The sequence below is a fragment of the Lupinus angustifolius genome, chromosome LG01 (genome assembly GCF_001865875.1).
Source record: "Lupinus angustifolius cultivar Tanjil chromosome LG01, LupAngTanjil_v1.0, whole genome shotgun sequence".
Classification (NCBI taxonomy): domain Eukaryota; kingdom Viridiplantae; phylum Streptophyta; class Magnoliopsida; order Fabales; family Fabaceae; genus Lupinus; species Lupinus angustifolius.
Window position 1 is genome coordinate 29,722,221 of NC_032009.1, and position 24,246 is coordinate 29,746,466.

The window sequence follows — 24,246 nt, forward strand, 5'->3', positions numbered from 1 at the left end:
TTCTTGGGCGGTAGGAAGGGAGTCAAACCAAGGGATAAGGTTCTTTAGTTTCAAGAAAGAGTCTAAGTGTTGTAATTGGAAGAATTGTTTGTAAAACGTTATTTCAATTATAGTGAAGAAAAATCTCCCAGATCTGCCGGGAGGCATGGATGTACTTTGCAAGTGGACCCGCAAACGAATCAGGATAAAAATCATGTTGCACGCTTTTCTTTCCCTCTCTCTCTTTATTGCTTTAATCGATTACTTTGTACAGTTGTTTTTAATTGTAATAATCTGTTTCTATACTATACTGTTGTAACTCTGATATATCTGTTAGCTCTGTATATTTGCTTCGATCTCAGTTGCTTGTCGTGCAAGAAACTGAATTTGTTTGTGTAATGTGAGCTATTTTAATCGATTAAATTGTTTGCGTTAATCGATTCTTCTTTCTCTGTTAATCGATTAATCTGGGGTTATTTCAGCATTATTTGTTGTTTGCGGAAAGCGGATACTTTGACCGCTACACCTATTCAACCCCCCCCTTCTAGGTTTATTTTAGCCACTAATACCTAACAGTACCCAACAAGTGATATCAGAGCTAGTACAAAATTGCTAGCTTGACCATTTTATTCGTTGATCCAATGAATATTCTATATGGGTTCCACTAAACCTTTCAGCATTGATGGCGCATCCATCAACCGCCCTCCAATATTCAGTGGTGAGGAGTACGTCTACTAGAAAGGGTGCATGAGAATATTTATTGAGGCAATCAACACGGATATTTGGGAATCCATTGTTAATTGACGTTTTACTCCACTACACTTGGTGGATGGTGAGCCTAAAGAAAAATCTAAAGGCTTATGGATTGATGAAGAGAAACGAAATGTCCAATACAACCTAATGGCTAAGAACATCATAACTTCTTCTTTATCATATGACGAGTTGTTTAGAGTCTCATAGTGCCTTAGCGCGAAATATATGTAGGACATTTTGCAAGTAACTCACGAAGGCACGAGCAAAGTTTAGCGCGCGAGACTAAATGCTTTAACACACGAATATGAGTTATTTTGAATGTTTAAACACGAATCAATATGTGATATGCAGAAAAAAGTCACTCATATAGTTAATCATTTGATTACTTTAGATTAGATTTTTGCTAAGGGTGAACTAACTAACAAAGTATTATGTTGTCTTGACAAGAATTGGAAGCCCAAGGTCATGAAAATTATGGAATCAAAAGATCTTGATTCAATGCCTCAAGTCACTCTCTTTGGCAAACTCCAAGAGCATGAAATAGAGTTAGGACACTTAACCATACATGAGGAAACAAACAGAAAGAAAAAGGGAATGTCTCCAAGCGACAACGCCATAAGAACAAGAAGATAGAGATGATGAAGATTCTGATTTTGATCTGGATGACGAAACCTTGACCCTCCTAGTACATAATTTTGGTAAATTTTTCCAAAAGAAAGGATATTTCAAACGGTTTCAGAAGAAAGAGGCAAAATACTCAACAAGAAAGGGCAAGGTTCCCAAAACCAAACTGGAGCAATGTGTTATCAATGCTTGAGATACCTCAAGAAAGTTGAGAATGACAAAAGCAATCCCCGGGAAATCAAGTCCAAGAAGGCATATACATTTTGGGATGTTCCGGAGGAAGAAACAACATCTGGCACATCCGAAGAGAAGGAGACCGCCAAGTTATGCTTAATGGAAAATACTCAAGAATTGGTAGCTCAAGTGATCAAGATGATACAAAGAGTCTCCTACATATGATGAACTTTATAGTGCTTTTGTTGACTAGAAGTTAAAGAAATCGGCTAAGGTTAATGTAGATAGGAAAAGAGTCATCATGTTGCATGAAAAGGAAAGTGTTAAAATGCAAGTAGAATTAAATGAACTAAAATTAGAAAATGAGACTGTAGGCCTTATTTACTCTTGTACCTCATGTACTTGCTCTACGAAGTTAATTGAGATTCCTATATGTGAATAATGTGATGTTTTGAATGCTTAAAATTCTGAATTGAAAGATAAATCAGCTAAGTTCACCTATAGTAGTCAAAACCTAAACAACTTACTTGTTGCATCTAGAAATGTAAGTTACCATGCAGGTGTAGGCTACAAACCTAAGAATAATAGAAAACCCTATAGGAAAAAGTAGCTCACATGCATAATAGATATAATTATTACATGCCTACTTGCTTTGACTGTGGTACATATAGTCATACATTAATATCATGCTATGTTAGAAAATATAGTGTGCCAAGTGGCACATATGTATGGGTGAAAAAGGGACTAGATCCCTTGGTTACTAACAAGAAGGACCCAATATAACTTGGGTATCCAAATGAGCCAAGTAATTTGTCTTGTAGGTATGCCTTCGGAAATAAGGACAATACTGGTATTTGGATAATGGATGTTCGAGGCATATAACGAGTGATCGATCAAATTTTCTGGATCTGTCACTCAAGGATAAAGTTAATAAGATGAGTAGCAAGATATTTGCTCACCAAACAAGAAATTCAAGATGGACAAATGTAAAGAAGCGACAACAGCTATAACCCCATCCTGCTATCTCGACAAGGATGATAAAGGTAAAGCTACAGAGTAACAAAATATCGATGCATAATTGGTTCATTGTTGTATCTAACTGCTAGCCATCCTGATATTATGTTTAGTGTATGTATGTGCGCAACATACCAAACATCAACTAAAGAATCTCACTTTAGCGTTGTAAAACATATTATGAAGTATCTAAAAGGATCATTATCTATGGGTTTATGGTATCCTAGAGATGCCTCATTATCGTTGATAGGGTAATCTGACTCCGACTTTGCGGGATGTAAGTTAGACCAGAAAAGTGCTAGTGGAACTTGGCACCTTTTGGGCAGCTCCTTAGTATTAGCATAGTAAGAATCAAGTATGTGGTGCTTTGTCTACCGCTAAAGCGGAATACATTGTCGCCAACTTGTTTTGCGCTCAGATATTATGGATGAAACATCAACTATTAGACTTCGGTTTGAAGCTTGTGAAAATACCGATAACGTGTGATAATACTAATGCCATCAACCTATCAAAAAATCTCATTCTGCATTCTAGAACTAAGCATATTGAAATAAAACACCACTTTTTAAGAGATCATGTACAAAAAGGTGATTGTATTCTTGAATTTGTTGAAACCTCAAAGCAATTGCCATGTATTTTCACCAAGCCCCTTCCACGAGATATATTCTTTGTGTTTTGTAGAGACCTTGACATACTTGATGAAAAATATGTCAACTAATTTGCTTTAGGGTGTTGTATGCCTTATCTTGATATTTAATATATGCTTATGTTGATATGTGTTATGAATGCATGTTTCATATGCTTAACTGATTTCATGATTGTTTTCATGCTTCTTTAGTGTGTCATATACCTTTTAGGTTAGTGTCTTAGGTATAGTATCTTAGCATACCCTAGAAATCTCAAAAATATACTAAAATTTGTCTTAGTTTTGTTCTTAATCGATTGTTATGTGTTTTAATCGATTAATTTGAGTTCTAGTAGCTAGAAAATAAATTTTCATCTTGTTTTAATCGATTAATATATTGTTTAAACAATTGTCTGGACTCAAATTTCTGAAAATTGAAATTTTTTAAAGTGTTTAATCAATTAACCACTGACCTTAATTGATTAACGACAACATTATATTAGGTTCCAATGTAGTTTTGGGTCATTTTACGTTAGAACCCTAAAACCTCTTTGCTTCCCTTTTTTCTAGATTTCTTCTCAAATTGAGTGATCTTTACATCAGCAATAGCAAATCTGAATTCTATCACATCATTTCCATCTTCCTACAGTCTTCAATTTCACCAAAATCTGAAACCCTAACCTTTCCCCATTTTAGAAATCAATCCCAAATTTGCAAAATCGATTTTTCAATCGATTAATCACTCTAATACCTGAACATCATGAGTGAACTGCATCCAAGAAGGGTGAAAACCACTAAGCGTCCATGAGGTGTGGACAAAGGTTCCTCTTCCGCTCAAGGTTAAAGAAAGGTCTATGGTGGCCCCTATTACTCTCCAATCCCTCAAGAAGCTCGTCTAGTCAAATTTCAAGGAAGGAAACTAACCTACATTCGATATGTGGATGATGCTTGGCTAGTGGAACAAATATTTTGTATCCCGAATGGATTAGAAACCTAAGGTGCAAATAAAGTTTTGGAATTGAAAGGTAAAATCTATCCATCACTCATAAAGGAATTGTATTGTAATTTTCGGTATAAGAATGGGGTATATGCTTCGATAGTAATGGGTAAAATGATAAATTTGGAAGAGGAATTGTTTCTGGATGTTGGAGGATTATCCAACGATGGATCTATGCTAGCAGATTGTAACAATGAGTTATGGGACTCATTTGACGCTATTGAAATGTATTAATCATGTTTAAGAGGATCTCATTTATATGTACAAGGAGAATTGGCCAAGGTTGGGTCATTGTTTGTTGAAAAATGTTTATTGCCTTACTTAATAGTGTACATTCTAGTTTAGAGAAACACCAATCATGCCCAACCAACCATTGATGATCTCAAGGTGATGTTTGCCATAAGGGAAGGAATTGTGGTACATTGACCTGTTGAGATTCTAAAGGTTATGAATGGAATAGCCTCATCTTCATCTAGGTTGCTTACTTATGGGATTTTCATCTATAATGTTATTGATTATCTCAAAATCGACACGTCAGACTTGGACGTTATGGTTACAAATTCTCGAGAGTACCTAGTAGATGACAATCTCATTCACAAAATGAGCATTTACAAATTTGGCAATGTATGGATGTATCAAGAGGATCATAATGCCAATGAGAGGTTAACCTTGAGGGATTTCATGACAGCTGAGTTCCAGCAGTAGCATGAGCGGTTAACCTTGGATCTAGACTACATCATTTTCATTGTGCACCACACATTTATATTCATTACCACCACCACTACCATCTCAGAATTAGCCTAGATAGGATTGTCTAGAGTCTAGGGTGTGTATGTTTTGAGATTGTATTTTGGCTTTGGTTGTAATATGTTTTGAACTTATTATGAACTTCATACACACGATTTTTTAATTTATCGTAATTTTGTTGTTTAATTTGGTTATGTAATAACTATTGTGTGATCTTTGATAATATTGAACTTGTGTATTTTCTATTTGAATGGTTAATAGATGCTCTATTTGCTTTACACTTTATACCATTAATCATTCTATTCTTACTTGTCTAATTACATAAACATGTATCTATCTCACAATTCATTTCTGCCATAATATGTTTTTATTTTGTTTAACCAATTAATTATCTACCAATAATCAATTAACTACATCAACTGTGAACTTTTTTAATCCTCCTTGAAATTGCTTAATCAATTATCCTTGATTACTTAATCGATTAAGATCAGTAAACTTTTTGAAAATCTTTCCTTGCTTATGGTTGTTATTATCACATAATATCATTGTTTTTTGATCATGCCAAAAGGGGGAGAAAGTATTGTTTGAGTTGTTTTGAAAAGTGAGGGGGAGCAGTGTATTCTGATTCAACCATTGCAAACACATGTTGTCCAGCATCAAGCCAATCAAACAAAGAATTGTTTACACTTTGTCATCATAGAAAAAGGTGAGATTAAAATGGCAAATAGTCAAAGGTTGTCATTATGATTGACCTACTTAGTTTTGATGAAGAGAAGAAGTTAAATGGAAGTTTGACGATATGGACATCATAACAAATAATATGCCAAAGACTTTAGGTCAACTTCGTAGACTTTGAATTATTTTATTATTCTAGAATTCCTAACATGGTTGCCTAATTTTGAGTCTAGGTTAGGTAAACTTTAGGTGGAAGTCTCACGAGAGTTTAAAATGAATTTCATATAGATTGAGGCATTACATCTAATTAAATATGATAAGTAGAATCGTGCATTAGAAATTAAGCATACATGATTTTTGTGCATAAAAGTAGCATCTATTTCAAAATCATGTGATGTATGTTCTTTCATCATATAAAGTGTTTACCATGCATTTATGAAAACCATTTTCATATATATTAATCGATGAACATGAATGATATTCAATTATGTCTTGTTTAAATCTGTTAATCGATTAAGGATTGATATAATCGATTAAGAGGAGTTACAGTGGCTAACTTCCTAGGATTTCTAGCTTATGAATCGATTAGAGAGATTGATAATCGATTAAGCCTTAATGGAAAAACTATTTTGCATAAGCACATTAATCAATTAATTGAGTAGATAATTAATTAACATCAGTTAAAATGAGTTTCATATTAAAAGATGTTTTTTCAACAAATGCAATAGATTTCATATATTCAAAATATTCATTTTGAGAGAAAGAAAACCAAGATTCTCAGCGTAGAAATTTCAAAGCATCTTGCTTATTCTTTGAGAGAAAAATAGAATGAAATATTGCATCGTTTTCTAGAGATCAAAGAGATAAAAACTTTACCAAAGTGCCATAGTTTTCATTCATTTGAAAAACTACTACATTACATCACATTTAGTTTTAGGCTTCTTGTGAGAATTATGTAGAGGTTTATAGAGCTATGATCAGAGTCTATATCCACGCATTAAGTGTGCATCGATAACTTGGAAAACATTATGAAAAACAAGTATACGTTCTCTTGATGTATTAGTATCATCATAAAATAGAATTGTGTGTCTTCGCGGGGCAGGAAGTCTTGGATAGAGCGAAACTTCGTCTCGGACCAAAATCGTGAACTATGTGGTATCCTAGTAGGCGATCAGTGAGGTCAAACCGAGCAAGTAGGCTCATCGGGTTCAAGAAGGAAGATCTTGCTAGGTATATTGGAAGTGTGATTCTATCAAACGATTGGTTTCCAGTAGTGAAGAAAAATCTCCCAAGATCAGAAGGGGAGACCTAGTGGTCAAGGCTCTCTTGAGGCAATCAAATGTCTCCCTACATCTCTCATCAAAATCAAACACTACCTTCTTTTGCAACAGGTTGGATAATGGAAGGGCATTCTTTCTAAAATCCTTAATGAACATGCAATAGAAACCTTCATGACCAATAAATGAACGAACCTCTTGCACATAATAGGGGTAAGGAAATTGTGAAATAATATTTATCTTGGCAGGATCTACTCCAATGCCCCTATTAGATATCACATGCCCCAAAACTATGCCCTACTCTACCATGAAATGACACATATAATAATCCAGAACAAGATTAGTTTCAATGCATTTATGCAAAAATCTATCCAGACTATTCAAACAAGCATCAAATGAGGATTCATAAATATTAAAATCACCCATAAACACTTCTATGCAACTCTCTTAAAAGACATTAGAAATGTTCACTTTACATAGTTGAAATGTACTAAGGGCATTGTATAGGCCAAAGGGCATCCTCTTATAGGCAAGTGTCAAAGGGGCAGGTGAATATGGTCTTTTTTCTGATCCTCGGGAGTATTATGAATCTGGAAGTAACCAAAAAAAACCATCAAGAAAACGATAGAGAGATTTACATGCTAAGCGCTCAAGCATCTGATCAATAAATAACAAAGGAAAGTGATCATTTCTTGTTGCTTGATTGAGCCTCTTATAATCAATGCAAACTCTCTAGTTGTTCTACATTCTAGTAGGAATCAACTCATCCTTCTCATTTCTTACCACTGTAATTCATGTCTTCTTTGGAACCAACTTAACTGGGCTCACCCAATGACTATCATAAATAGGATATATAATCCCAGCTTGCAGATGCTTGGTGACTTATTTATTCACAGTATCAAGGATCACTAGATTGAGTCTCCTTTGTGGTTGCCTCACTGGTTTAGCTCCATCCTCCAAGAGTATCCTATGCATGCAAATGGATAGACTAATACTAGGAATGTCAGCTTAGGTCCAATCAATTGCCTTTATGTGCTTCTTCGGCACTTGAAGCAACTTCTCCTCTTGATCAGCATCAATGAAGGTGGAAAAAATAACATGGAGCTTCTCATCATCCTCTATGTAAGAATACTTGAGGTTATCAGGTACATGTTTAATCTCCAATACAGGTGCCCGTAAAACAGTTGCAACCAAACTAGCAGACATGGATTTTGTAGCTTGCACCTCAACAAGTAAATCAGATTGTTGTATGTTTCTACAACAATTCGGTTAGTGCAATATGACTCTACAACATTTGAATCAACAGAAATATGAAGAAACTCATCAATACAAGAATTACATATTTCAGAATCAGTGCATGCATGACAAGTGTATGAGTCTATCAATGACATAGAATCAAAATCATGAGGAAAAACAGAGATATGTTCATTAGTTATCACATCAAGCAAATCAATATGAAACACAAAATGGTCCTTAGATGGATGATTCATAGCATCAAAAATGTTAAATTGGACCACAATATCGCCAAATTCCATAGAAAGTATTCCAAGATGGACATATTTCTTGGTTCAGGCTGTTCTTGAAAATGGCCTCCACAAAATAATAAGAGCTATATTATGGAAGGATCTTTCTTCCATATCAAGAATGTAAAAATCACCAGCAAAACTAAGTTCACCAACCTGAACTAAGACATCATCTATTAAACCAACAGGGTAGGCAGTACTCTTGTTTGCTAAATGAATCACTACCCTGATATGTTGCATAGCTCCAAGAGAAAGATACATAAAAATAGACATATGCATAACATTAATTGAAGCTCCTAAATCTAGCATGATATTCTCAAATTTGCTATTACCTATGATGCAAGGTACAATAAATGTACTTGGGTCCTTAGACTTTTCAGAAATGTGAGGAACAGGTTTACCTATAAATGCGGAAATATTTTTGTCCATGTTGATCCTCTCATTATCTTTTAGTCTCCTCTTGTGAGTGCTCAACTCCTTTATAAATTTTGCATATCTTAGAATTTGTTTGATGGCATCAAGTAAAGGTATTTTCACCTCTACCTTTCTGAATGTGTCCAAGATCTCCTTGTTTACCTCTTTCATCTTCTTACTTTGAATGGCTCTTAGGGGAATGGAAGAGGAATGGAAGATGGTTGTTCAACACTTGAAGAAGGTTCACTAACATGAATTTTTTTGCTAGTGTTCTTAGTCTCTTCTAAACTGGTTGCTTCCTTTTCTGAATGAAGGACTTTTGTCTCTGAATTGATGCTTTAATCTCTTGCTGGAATTGCATATTCTACATTCTCATCTATCTCACCAATTCTTCTAATGAAGGCTCACTAGGTATAGGTGGAGGAGTATGATTACTAATCACTTTATGTTGCCTCTGTTGTTGGATTGGAGGAGGCACATATGGTCTATTTTGTCCAGCGTTGTTCTGAAATGGTCTTGGAGGAGGTTGTGAAGGATCAGACCACATAGGTTTCAGATGATTTCTCCAACCAGGGTTGTATCTGTTTGACGAAGGATCATAATTTTATTGATGTTGTTGAAGTATGTTGTTGTAAGCATTTGCAACATAAGCCTTGGGATGGTCACCTATTTTGGGCTCTAGGAGAGAAGGGCAAACATCAGCATAATGGTCATTTGAGGTGCAAATGCCACAAACTCACGCAAGTAGAGATTTATGTTGATTCATGGCTAATTGAGTGGCCAAGGTGGCATGAGAATCAGTTTTTATCTCAAGTTTGTCTTGCCTTACCGAATTTGTCCCAACATCATGGACACCTCTAATCACTATAACATCACTAGTCTTTGCACTGAGCTGTTGAGAGTTTGAAGGCATCTTCCCAATCAAACCTACAACCTCAAAATGGGTCATATATCCAAGTGCACCACCACTAGCAGCATCAATGATACTCCTCTCCATGTTATTCAGACCCTCATAGAAATAGTGTAGGACGAGTTGCTCACAGATCTGGTGATAAAAATAGCTTGCACATCGTCTCTTGAATCTCTCTTAATACTCACATAAACCTTATGCATGTAGTTGCTTGATTTCTAAATATATTTTCTAATTGCAGTGGTCTTGGAGGTAGGGAACAATTTTTCAAGGAAAATTATCTTCAGGTCATCCCAACTTGTAATGGATCCAGGAGCCAAGTAATACAAGTAATACAATCAATCCTTTGCAGGGCCTTCAAGAGAATGAGGGAAGGCCTTCAAATAGATGTGATTCTCTTGGACATATGAGGTTTCATGGTGGAACATACAATATTGAATGAGGTTTCTTGGACATCATGAGGTTTCACCTACAAGTCAATGAAACTTAGGCAACAAATGTATTAGTCTAGTTTTAAGCACTTGTGACACATCCTCAATTGGATATTGGATACACAAGCTTTCACAGGTAAAATCAGGTGCAGCCAGCTCCCTTAATGTCCTCTCACATGGAACTAGTGGTGTTTCAGCCATATTTTCATAATGCACAGTAACATAATCACTATATGCAATAGAATGCACAAAAATAGAATCAGTATCACTATCAGCTAGATTAATAGTATGAAAATATAGTGAAGCTAAATTCCTAATTTTTCTAAATAACCTATAAAATGTTCTATCAATTTCCGGATTTATTGAATGCAAAGAGCTTGGATTTCTCCTTGTCAAGCAGTAAATGAAACAATGACAACTAGACAGGGCAGTAATGAAAATGCATGTTAATTTCAGTGAACAACTAAAACTTTGCATCAATAACATCTTAATATCATAGAAAACATTGACAAAAAGTTTCAAGACAAAATTCAAAGCCTAACTAATTTAACTAAATAAAACAAACTCCAAACAATTTCAAAATAAAACATGTAAAATAAGAAAGAAATAGTAAAAATGGTCTTTTTGGATTTTCAGGATGGGTTCTATAGACATAGTTTATAGGGAATGAATCTTTGGATTTTTCTATCCTAAATGCACATATCATTTGTCCAATTTTGATTAATGGTTCTAAACTTATGCCAAAAATAAAAAATCAGAAAAATACTATGCACTACTTATTTGTATCTCACAACCAAGAATAAGGTGAGTGACTATGGTGCATCCAACATTCAATATGTGATGAAAGAAGTATGGAAACAAAGTTTCATACAAAAATTTCACCAACAACTATGTTAAGCAGCAGTCACACAATCAATCAACAAGTAGAATGGCTAAACATGACATCATAGTCAATAGAGTAGGTAGTTTTTAAAACCAATCAGAATGGTTATTCTAAGACAATACACTAAACTAATAATTATACTAAGAACCTTTGACAAATACCGATAATCCCTGACAATGGCACCAAATTTGATTGAGGTCATACTTGATGCAAATAATATAACAGCAAAAAATTGTAGTACTAGGAAATGACTCCTAGGTCGTTTCACAAGGATGATCTTTCAGACAAAGATTCAAATACCTTATACTCACACATACAGAGAGTTTTTATTGTTGAATGATATAAACATAAAGCAATGCACAAACATTTAATAAACAGTGTAGTAAAATAGCTAAATTCCTTTGGTTCGTTTGTTCACAACTCAATCATTGGTTTCAAAAAGATCAAAATCTGATTCTAACCATTAACTTCCTAATTCATTGAGAATCAATTAACTATGCTATAATCAATTCACAGTTCCATAACCTAAGCTTTTAACTATGCGAAATCAGCATAAGCATGGAACAACTCACACAAACTAAGTGTTCATGCACTAGAGAGTAAATCAACTAAGCAAAGATTAACTAACAAAACTTGTTTTTTAAACAATGGGATTAAGCAAACCACATTCAGAAATAGGATAGAAGAAATCAACATAAAAGAAAACGAAAATGTATTGATAACAAAAACTTAAGAGTTGTGATACATTCCCAAAGGAATTTAGTCTAGAAGTTTAGCCTTTCATGAAGTGGAAGAAGTAAATTGAAAATGAAGAGGAAAACCAAACCTTAGCTGAGCTAAAAAGAGGGAAAACGAAAATATGAAAATGTGTAATGGAATTGAATGGCCTAGAGTGGAATCTGAATCCGCACCTTTAAAATGCATAAAACAAAATTGGCCCTAAACAATGGGCCCAAAATTAAATTACAAATAAAAATTCCTAAAATAAATACAATCTTCACTTCATCCCATATCATCCACTTCTGTAATATCTAAAATACCATTGGTGTCAAATATGATCTGAAGATGGTAATAAATTTAATGAGGCTAAATAATCTTAAATTAATTCATTTTACGAATAATAGTCTAATAAAGTCTAAAACACTAAATTATGTGAAACAAAGCCAACTAAGCACCAAGAATTATCAATCATAATAAATTAAGATTATGAATGCTGTGTAATATATTGTCCATCAGTCTCGTATTATATAACCTAATCGGTTGTAAATACTATATAACCTAGTCGATTGTAAATACATCATTTTAAAGCTTCCCATGATCAGATATGTAAGTACTATATAACATAATCTGTTGTTTCACAATAATTTATCACCGAATTACTTAAATTATCCAAAATATATAGTCCTACTATAAAGGAAGTTAAACTGGTGATAAAATATCATTTACCCTTCAAACACTGAAGACATTCAAAATGGGTTGGGATGCAAACCTTCAAGAGGATGGTGATAATTGTGTTATTAATAGCAACATGACAGGAGAGCTGGTAGCTAAGTCCATCAGAGCAGTTTTTGAACCTCTTTTAGAGACTGAGTTTGGAAAATATATCATAGATGAATTGTTCTCACCGGTGTTTTAAATCACGGTTGCAGTTACGATTGTGATAACAGTTGGTGTATTAGGATACTGCTATAACTCTTGTAATACCAATGGATACTTTAATTTGTCCATAAATTTATTCACAGAGAGAAGTTAAAACAAAATGAACATAAACCAAATATATGTAATTCCCAAAACGTACTTTCGAAGTAAGAACTGATGCAGATGATCATATGCTAAGACATCTCTTACTCGAAGCAACCCATCTACAATTTTCCTAATCTTTTTTAATGAATAGAATGCAAGAAAGTGACTACCATGAAGAAACCAAATCAGCCCTCAATAATTTTGAATATCACAAAGCATGAAAACAGAAATTCAATGTTAAAGTCCCCAGTATATAATTCATGCATCAAGGATGAAGAAGATACCATCATTCCTAACCAGGAAGCCAGCATGTAATCTCCTAATGAAACAGGAGTCACAGACAGGAGGTAGTTTAATATGTTATATGGTATTAATTGAGCGAGCCGAATCAAGAACACGATCTGTAAAGAGAGATGAGGAAATTTAAAAAGAGTAAGATATATTTTAAAATCATGTTAAAGTATAAATAACTTCCTGACTCAGGTGATTTACCATCACCGAGTTGGAAACAACAATGCCCAAAGAACAGATAAGATAAAAAAATCCGGAACCTTAGACAATAAGCACCAGAAGACAAAAAAACATCAAAACATGATTTTTTATTAATATGAAGTCTACAAACCTTAAAGCCAGATCTGTGAATTGCAATTTCCACCAATCTAAACTTTAGATAATCGTAACTACAGTTGCGGTTGTGGCAATCACCGCAACCACAATATTGCGTCCGCATGGCAATATTGCGGATACAATTTAAATCACTGGTTCTCACGCTTCAAGAAGAAGGAAGTACAATTAGGACCAGAAATGAGTCAAACCGAGGCAAACCTAGGCTCATCTTGGTTTTACTTGATAAGAAGGAAGTACAACTAGGGCTGCACTGCACAACTTATGGAGTTTGCTAATATAGTTGTATCCATAATAAAAAAATCCTTCATGTGGGTTAGATAATAGAGAACTCAGACAATTTAGCAAGTTATCTCAAAGTAGAGTTGCAATATGCTTAAAAGTTACAACTTGATTTACTAATAACTCAATGTTCTAAACTTGTTAGATAATACCTGAGTTTGAGCTATTAAATTTACCTGGTTTACTAGTTTTAATCATGGTTATAATGTGTTATTAATGATATTAGAATAATGTGTACAAAATGCAAAGCAGTGGTATGTTACTTTTCAATAAACCATGATTCTAATTTGCAAATTACAAATTTAAATGGAATCCATTGAATCAGCTCAACCACTGACTTATTTTAGCTAGGTACTTTTTTACGCAAAACCAAAATTAGCTTCCATTGCAATTACTACTAACAATTCATAACTGGACACAACATTTTTTTATTCATAAGCCCTTCTGCTAACATTATCCATCTACTAGACAACTCTTTGTAGGGCTGACCCTGTTCAACTTGTCCATTTATGCTTTTCTAGATTCATGTGTTCTCAAAAGTATTTTTGATGCCTGCAGATAATTTAATTAAAGTGTCACTAATGAAAGTAGCATAGATATAAGTCACAATGTCACATAAATAAGTACAATGATTTTGCTTTCCAACCAAGCACAAAGGATTCAACAACTTGTCATATTTTAATATATATTAACTGAAGTTGATTTTCAGAGAAAATCATAACTTACTATGCAATATTGTCCCAGTGAAGGAATCCACCATGTCCCCTAGCATTTGTGAACTTATATGTGGCACCTGAAACTGTTCAAATAAGTGCTTTTGTGTCATCACATCAGATAGCATTTGTGAACTTATATGTGGAAAATTTGGAAATTATGCAGTGTATACCTTCATAGCCTTCTAGAACTGGATCCTCTGAGAGCAGAAGTGGTGTATCTAGGTCAATGAACCTGGAGAAGAGTTTGTTAAATATAAATGCATTAATAAAATATGTGGTGAACAATACATAAGAAAAACAATATGGTGCTATAAAGTGATTCAAATTGTAGACCACATCACATGATATGACTACAATATTACAGGTGTGGTGACCGTCGTAACCGCATCATATGATGTGGCTGCAATATTGCAGTTGTGGTGACTGTCGTAATCGCATCACACTGCAATTGCAGTGTGACGCCAAATCACAATGATGCCGTCGCATCAGGCCGCAATACAACCACATTTGGGCTGCATCGAATTAAAAAAATATTTTTAATCACGAACTAATTTACACCTTAATAGTCACAATCCATATTGCAACGGTCATAATGACTGTAATCGCAGTAATCGTAACTACAATCGCGACCGTAAGGCAATTTAAAACACCGGTTATAAAACTGAAAATATAATGTCACTTACTTAAAACAACCAAGCCCTGCAGCAAGGTGGCCAGCAAAACCCATAGCCAATCTTGTCTCAACCATACCACCAATCATCAAATCTAACCCTGCTACTTTTGCCTTTTCAATAATATTTAAGGCACCTAGAACCCCAACTTTAGCAAGCTTAATGTTAATTACATCTGCAAGATTCCCTTCAGCTATTTTGTAAACATCAGCTAAACTTCTGCAGCTCTCATCAGCAGTAACTGATATTCCATATCTGTTTCTTGCTACATTAGCCACATATCCAAGACCATCCCAGTCATCTCTATGAACTGGTTGCTCAAATAGAACAGGAGTCACCCCCATTTCTGTAATAGAAAACAAATGTAAGTGCCTAGCTAACGTAGCTGAAAATTCGGCAATCCAATTGCACAAGTAAATTTGTACATTATGCTTTTTCTTGTATGACAATGAAAATCATTTGAATCATATGCAACATGGGAGGATAACTGTAACTAAGTAGACTTAACCATTTAATTTCTCGAGAACTTCCACTGCTTCCTCAGAGTTATAGCCCTCATTCGCGTCGAGAATAAACTGACACTCCGGGTTCACAAGACGTATTGCTTGAAGCACTTGTATATCTGCATTCAAATTCTTGCCCACTTTGAGCTTTAAAGTTTTAAATCCTTCTTTATAGTACTTGGAAGCCAACTCAGCTGCTTCACTTGGAGAAACAATTGGGATCTACACATATAAGTAGGCTTAGATTTCTGTCAAGCAGTTAATTTTTTTCGCTTATTTATTGTACAACAGTACAAGTCGACCCACCTAGTCGGATAAAAGTTTGGTTGTTGCATTGTACAACACTACGATTATATTAGCATTTTCATCATAAGCACTTCTTTGAGATAAAATAAGAACTTAACTGTTATATCAGTAGTTATGGTATTTGAAGCCCCACCAAAGAGCCTCCATAATGGCACACGAATACTATTAGCAACAGCATCAATTATTGCCATTTCCACCCCAGCCCTAACCTTCAAAATCATATAGACATGGACACTATGAGAATAGAAAAATGTTTTACTGCTACAGTTATTATTATAATTCTGAAAAGTCAAAAAGATAAATAGTAGAATGTCTCATGTGTAAAAATTCTAACTTCCTGTTATAGTTTTAGAATCTTATGTATATATTACTCATTAGTTACTTCAGGAGCAAGAAAGTAAAACATCATAAGCTGAATTTCTTATGAATCCTTGTAAGTTTAACCTTAATTTAGAGTTCTTCTCCATCACAAGCTAACATTGAATTTCTTCAAATAAAGATGGGAAAATGGGTTCAACGTAAACTATATGAAATGCAAAACATTACAGTAGATTGGAACAGGGACTCAGAAGAAAAAGAAGAGGAAAAAAATGAAGAAGGAAGCAATATTCAGCAGTACACATGATATTCTAGAACTTTCTGCCTTTCATTTAAGGCATGATTTACCTCAGGCTGCCATTACTCTTCCAATCAAGGGAAGAAGCAAGGAGAAAGCTCGTACAGTATTTCAAGGAGTTAGACTACAGTCACGGTTCTCTTTGGTATGGTGCGGGTACGTAGTACGCAGTATGTTACCCCGTCAAATACTGTTACGCTAGGGGTATATTTAGTAGGGTTTTTATAGTTCTATACATAGTCGTTTCTCGTGATGCTTCTTATAGGCTGAAATCAACTTTTGTTTCACCATATGAGAAATACTTAAGGATAAAATTATTTCTTGTTTGTTACAACTCATTCATGTAAGTGAGTGTACATTACTAATTATTCTTCTTTTCTTTTACTTAAACTATAGGTATCCAGTTTGTTCCATGAAGGGAATCAGTTCATAAAAGAACCATGAACTGGTACGAGAGAACCAATTTTTTACGGTTTTCTACCAAGATAAGATAATTGTATTTCAATGAGTTAGACATATAATTACTTTATGCCCAACACTGTCATAATCCATGGCTCATTTTAGTCTCCAAGACCAACCCTATTAAAGAGCATGATCGTTACAAAGAATGAATCAAGACAAGATTCTTTTTTTCTTCTTTCTCTTGTTAATGATATCCAGCCAATTCATACATACGTCCTATGCACCATTTAGCCGCTATTAATATGTATAAGAGAATAATGATTTATATTTTGATTGTTCAAGGTTTACATAACATATATAGCCTTATATCTCAATCCTTTTACATCAACACAACAAATTGCTATTTTATGCAGAGAATTGTCAGACCATGAACATGGGCACATACACGGCTTGATCGTTATCGCACCCTCCAATAGGTGTCTCGCCCACATGGTCGTATGCCAAACCATACTCCCATTACACGACCTGACCATGTTGCTATTTGTAATTTTGCATCGCCTCCACTATATCTCTTGGGCCAGTCAACGGCCTAGTACACGGTTGTGTATCACCACAAGGCCTTGTCATGTTCTATAGGAATATGAGTCATTTGTACAACAATCTTCACATTGACGAATATCATCAATAGACATCTTATGCACGTAGAGACCCCAAAAGTTTTCATGTCAAACTCTTTTCCAGACATGATTTTCAACTTATTAACATCAGTCAAATGATTAAAATAAATTAACATATAATCTAGACAAAGTAGGAGAAAAATAGAAGAGTCATCATCGAGGCTTCTCAAATAAACACAACAATCATACTAATAATACTTATAACCAAGCTTCACAATATGTTTTAAAACGCTTGTACCACTATTTGAGAGTCTATTCCACCAATATAGTACTTCCTCAAGTTTCAAATCAAGTGACTTTGTCAAACTACATTGTGCCTTTCTAGCAGCTCATCTGATTCATCATGTAAAAAGACAGTCTTTACACTCACCTGTTCTAAGTGAATATCTCATATGTCTATCAAGGCAAGCATTTCCATGATAGAAGTATGTCTCACAACTAGGGAGAAAATTTTAGTGTAGTCAATCCCATGATCTTTGAGCTTTTCCCCTACATTTTTTGATATTACTGGTTTCATCTTGTACTCCAAACTACATATTTATCCTAGCTACTTATGTCCACTTGAACTACACAGATCTCTTGAACTAATATGTAGAGTCATTAAAACAATATCTCTCTAGATGTTTAATAGGATGTATATCTCCCTGACTCTGACAAGAACACACTCCTTCATTATCCCAGTTAGCACTATAGCCAAATCCTTTGGCATGGAATGTGCAAAAAACAATCAAATTCTTTTCAAGTCTGATAGATGTCTGATCTCACATAACGTATTCACAACATCATTATAACATTGATTTCTATCATGCGCATATGTTGTTATTTCCTATATACATAAAAACAAAATTGTATGACCTATAAATGGTGAATCATTTTCTGTTTGACATCATGTGGTGGGAGAAACTACTGCCAAATTTACACTCATCTACACTTTGATTTGATGATAAAGAAAGCAAATCACATTCATTTTTGTAACCATAATTATCTTTCTTTGCATCGTTTGTAGATGCCTATTTTCATGCTTCATCTTTCCCCACTGGTTTGTTAGGACTCTATTCATTATAACAATCCTTTATGTAATGTTAGGTTTGATTGCACTTAAACAAATGTAGTTGTGTTTTGCCCTTGGTTTTCGATCTTTTCCTTTTGCATAAATTTACCTGCCTTTTTCCTCCCACACACTTGACTCCCTTACACATACAAAAGCCCTATAACCATTGCCCAACATTTTGTCTTCGTTCCTTGTGAGATAGAAGTACAAACATGATCACATCCAATTTGATTAAGTATTCCGCATGTCATTATTGTCATAAAAAATATTTGTATAATTAAACAAATGTCACAACAAAACTATTGTCTCATGCTCATCATCATTCATATTAAGTTTCTTCAAGTCATTGATTATTTGGTTGAAAGTGATCGTATGATTTGTTAGAGACTTGGACATGCACAACTTCACTCTAATGTTTCCCACACTTTTGTTGGTGATGTCAAATCCATAACATGATACATCATCTCATATAATAAACAAAGTTGTAAGATGCATGTAATCTTCTCTTTCAACTCTTCTAATCCAGTTGATCCATATCATATGGTTTATTCTCACACAGTTCATTCGGTGGACCTTGTTGAAAAAACACATCCTTAACATGCCTTTGCAACAATTTGAAATTACGAGTTCTATCGAACTTCTACACCTCGAATTTGATATTTGGGTTAAGAGTCACTTTATTTTAATTATTGGAACAAACGAGCAATACAATAATAAAGAGGTACCAATTTTTGCTTATGTGCATAGGAGCTTTGAACACCTACCATTATGTATTTTGGTTGTTCAATATTAGGATAGAGGGTCACATAACACATATATGTGACCCTCTATCCTAACCACTTTATATCAGCTCAAGCCCGTAACATATATTGATATTTTCTACATAGAATTGCCTATCGAAAACCATGTATCACTACTTCCAATAGATGTCTGACCCACGTGGCTATATGTATGGTCGAGTGCCATACCACTGCCCAGTACTCGACGATGGATGCCAACACGATCTCCTTGTGTTGCTCTATCTAATTATGAATCATGAGAAGCATCTAGTACATGCCTGTGGGTTAGTCAATGGCATAGGTAGGGCTGGAAACGAGCCGAACTGAGTCGAACCAGAGTTCAGCTCGATAAGGATTGGTCCGGCTCGAAACTCGACTCAAGTTCGATACAAGTTATTTGTTATGCATGAACCTAACAAATATATTAATTCATAAACATAAAATTTAGTATATATATATATATATATATCGAGTCAACTCATGAACTTAACGAGTCGAACTGTATCCAACTCAAGTTCGACTCATTTGTTTCACGAACCAAGTTTATCGAGCTAAATAATGAATCGAATTTCGAATGAATACTGAGTTTGTTCGGTTAATTATCAACCCTAGGCGTAGGGATAGCAACAGGGTTGCGTGGGATGGGTAGTGCTTTTTTATTCCAAAACTCGTACTATATGCGTATTTTTAATTTTTATTATATATTTATATATTTTGTAATAATAAATATATAAAAACAATTATTATATGAATAATAAAATATTTATATGATAAATTTATCATTATAGTCAAATCATTGTACTTTATTATGAAATAATAATAAAGTAAATAATATATAATCTTAAAATAATAAATATATATATATAATATATAAAAATAAATTTATGAATATGTAGGTATTCTGGAGGCGAGTATCATAAAACTCGTTCGTATTCAATAAGTTATTATTACGGGTACTATTGGGCGTATTTTTACTTGTACCCATAGGTTAGATTTTTTTGCCATCCAACTAAGGTCAGAAGATCTAGCTCTTTTCCACTAAAATATGAATCATTTGCACACAACAAACAAGGATGGAATAAAAGATTCGCTGAAAGCAAGCAAAGAAATTAACCAGAGCAGAAATCTTAGGTCTAAAATAAAAGTCTTGAAGCGAAAATACAAACATGCAAATACTATAGAATACAGAACTGAAGTTCCAAATTTTCTCTGGTTTTGTTATTCTCCATTATTTCCTCAGTTACCATGTAGAAGAACTTACCTGTTAAATTCAAAACTATAAATAGCAAGTTCTAAATTGTGGTTGTTGAGGCCACAAATAAGGCAACATTGTGAACAATTCCGGGAAAATACGGCTGCATCTGTCATTACAGTGCAAACGAGGTGACAACCAAAACTGCAATATTGCTACCACTGTTGTAACTATGGACCACAATTCAGAACCTTGAGTGAACAAGTAAGACAATTAGTGACATAAGCAGTGAAAGATTAAAACAACTAGCAGCACAAACACTAGCCAAAAATAATCATGAACTAAGATTAAAACAATTAGCAGCACAAACAAAATGCGGATTTGTGTGTGAAATATTTTGTGAGTAAAAAAATTATTTTGATATCAACTGTTCTGATGCGATTGCGTTGTGGACCGTTGTGGTTGTATTACGGCCCATTGCGATTGCGTCATTAGGATTGGGAGTCTCCCTGCAATTGCAGTGTGTGATACAGTTGTGGCGGTCACCACATCCGCAATATACTGCATCACATGATGCGGTACACAATTTAAAACACTCCTAAGATTAAGATTAATATTAATCTCACTTACTGAAGCAAATTGATGCCCTGGAAGAACACCCTCAATCTCCTCCAACATAGAACCCAAAGTCAATGCAGGCAATCTCCTCAATAAGCCACATACCTCAGCACCCTTGGCCATTGCAATTGATTGATCCTCAGCAGTGACAAAAGGCAAAACTGGTGCCTCACCCCACCCAACACAACCATTGCTCAATTCAACTCTAATGGCCACATTCTCCACCTTGTCCAATCTTGATGAAGCAATGGTAAAAGGTGCAATCAAAGGCACATTCAGTGGTCTGTTCTCTGCTTTATGCACATCAACAGTGAAAGTTTCCATCAAGTTCTTGAACCCAAAGGTGATAGGTGCTGCTCCGGGTGTATTTAAAGCCATGGTTTTGGAAAAATAACTTGTTTTTTTGGCATAGGAGGTAGTAAATGTGATGGAATTGGTGTTCTTTGGAATAATGGTGAAAAGGGTAGAAGGAGAACATTGGAGAAAATTATGGCATGATGGTGATTTCAAATTCAATATAGTTGATTCCATTTGGTTTAGTTTTTTGTGTAGTTAAGAGTTTGAGAGATTAGGGAATTTATGAATAAGAGTTAATGATGATTGGATTGTGAATGTGATTTGTGAAGAAGTCTATGTTCAGAGAAATTGCTAGGTGCCATTGTTAATTGTTTCTTGCTGTACGATGAGAGTGTCTGTCCAATGAAAAGTTTGGTGGGTAATCTATGTTAAAAGTTTACCATCGAAAAAAAAAATCTATGTTAAAAGTTTGGTGGGTAATTTATGTTTAACCATAGTTACACCAGCGGATTTAACTTTAAAATTGGTAAATGGTCATATCAGTATGATATTATAAATATTCTGTCATATAATTATCTAGGCTAAAATCATGTCAACCAGTTTATGGTTAATTAGTGTCTCATTTAAAATTACAAAATTTACAACAGAATTTCTTACTTTTTAGGAGAATGTCATTGAGGATAATCAAATACTACTTTTATATGCAGGAGAATCCATGAGTAAGTTTTCTTTATCATAGCCATCAGTTTTATGGAAGTCTAATAATTTGAATTAGTGAGTAGACCATTAGATATTCATAAAATTGATAGCTAGAATGAAGAGTAAATTTAATTTAAAAAATTTATTCTTAAAATAAGTGGATGTTCACTCTTATATTTATTCATACTTTTAAAACATATATCACTCATAAACGCATTTTATTTTAACAAATTATCTAAATTAAAGTTTTGTTCATATCCTTTACTTTTTAACGTTAAATTATGTTATAGATGTATATTTACTTTTATAGGTACGTAGTTTAATTACTAAATCATCAATTGAATCATTATAATATCATAAGAATATGTTGATAGGTAATAACATTATATTAAATCGTAAGAAAGATACTTCCAAGTTCAAACTAGTTATCCTCTCTTTATTTTCCTATTTTGTTATGAGAAAAAGATGTATGTCCCAAGATTCTGTATAAATATATACTGTTACTACATCATTTATTATTTATATTTGATTATTATTGATTTTAAAAATAATAATATGAATGAATAGTAAATGATAAATAAAAGTGTATAAATCTTTATATAGATAGTACATATATTACGTTATTTTGTCTTTCTCTTTAAGGTGTATCATTATTTATTAATGGAAGGTAAATAATGACACATTCATAATATCAATTCTAGTAATAATAGTATTTAATATATACATAGTATGAGTTTAATACTCTCTTCATCGTCATCAACTCTTCAGTAAAAATAGTAAAATACAAATGAACACTGAACAGTAACACACTAGTTAAAGAACTAGGGATTTTATAATAAATCTACTCCTAAATAAGTTAAAATAAGGTAATAAAACTAAATTAATATTTTCTCATTAATTATAAAGTGAACAGTAACACACTATTTAAAGATTTTAATGAATCCTTAAAATAGATTGTAGCCTGACTCAATCATATTACTTCAAAACTTTCTAGAATAATTATAATATTAATTGTAAATAACAAAATTGATCATCCATTGCTTCAAAATGGGGCAATTCATTCTTTTAAGTTTGATTAATCTCAACAACTCCTATGATAATCAACTTAGGAGCTATATTAATAAGATGGTTCATGATTGTCCTCTAGAATTTTAAGGGCATATTCTTTGTATATTCATGTTTAAAAATGTTTTGTTCTAACTTTGTCATCTTTGAAGTAAACAATTTCGCAAATTCAGTTGTTTTCAACTTTGTTTAATGCTCTCGTGACTCACTAAACGAAAATGGAATACTAATTATTCAGCTAACAATGTCAAATCTGGTTTTTTTTTGTATAAACAAAGTAACTATGAAACTCATTATTGTTAGGGTATATAATTATTATTCCAATAAATGTTATTCCAAAAAATTGAACTTTTTAGTCTACTTAGGGATTCAATAATATCTTACACAATTAGATCAATGCATTACAAGTAATGTGAAATCTGGTTTAAATAAATACTTACATGATCTCATGTTATTATTATTATTATTTTTTTCTTCATTTTCTCCACGTTTTTGCAATGTTCATTGTAGCCTTTTCCGACCTAATTTTTGTTCTCATGCTAGATGTTAGATATGAAAGTCAAGTATATGTTGGTCCTATCTCCAATAATTATAAATTTAGAATGAATTAAATATAAATTTCCAAAGGGTAAAAGAAATTTCCTATAATAAAGTTTGTGAGAGATAATATTTTATTCTAGACTGGCAATCATGAACTTTTATTTAATTAATAACCTCAAACCTTCACTTTCACGAATCTCGACAGCCATAGTTTGGTTTTATCTTTTTCGGTATAGTAATTTTATTAATTAACTCCACATTCTGAAATTTTTAGGATTCTAATATGTTGTTTTAGCCTTTTAGGATTCAAGACGAAACAGAAATATTTATAGCTAACTCAAACACAAATCTTTTATATCCATTTACTTTCCCACTAATATAAGAAACAGTGATCTATTAAAAAATTAACGTTTTTTTCTAATGGAAATTAATTAATTTT

At 33.5% G+C, this 24,246-nt stretch overlaps 1 protein-coding gene across 2 annotated transcripts; it reads right to left on the minus strand.

Annotated features, from left to right (window-relative positions):
* On the minus strand, window positions 13,909-21,905 carry LOC109359849 (L-Ala-D/L-amino acid epimerase). Of its 2 annotated transcripts, none has more exons than XM_019604546.1 (7): window positions 21,219-21,905; window positions 15,962-16,080; window positions 15,571-15,788; window positions 15,075-15,408; window positions 14,562-14,623; window positions 14,402-14,474; window positions 13,909-14,227 (listed from the first exon to the last, which is right to left on the minus strand). In XM_019604546.1, coding segments are annotated over exons 1-7 (1,326 nt in total). In that variant the 5' UTR covers window positions 21,738-21,905; the 3' UTR covers window positions 13,909-14,226. The 2 variants fall into 2 exon arrangements, with proteins under 2 accessions (XP_019460091.1, XP_019460095.1); XM_019604550.1 differs by having other exon boundaries at window positions 15,571-15,787; window positions 15,970-16,080; window positions 21,219-21,904.

What these genes read in the sequence shown, in the direction of transcription:
- LOC109359849 (XM_019604546.1), bottom strand. Translation starts at nt 21,737, where the DNA reads ATGGAATCAACTATATTGAATTTGAAATCACCATCATGCCATAATTTT. An exon ending in GCAGGGCTTGGTTGTTTTAA is followed by an intron (nt 14,624 to 15,074) that starts GTAAGTGACATT and finishes ACTCTTCTCCAG; the next exon opens with GTTCATTGACCTAGATACAC. An exon ending in AGTTCTAGAAGGCTATGAAG is followed by an intron (nt 14,475 to 14,561) that starts GTATACACTGCA and finishes TTATTTGAACAG; the next exon opens with TTTCAGGTGCCACATATAAG.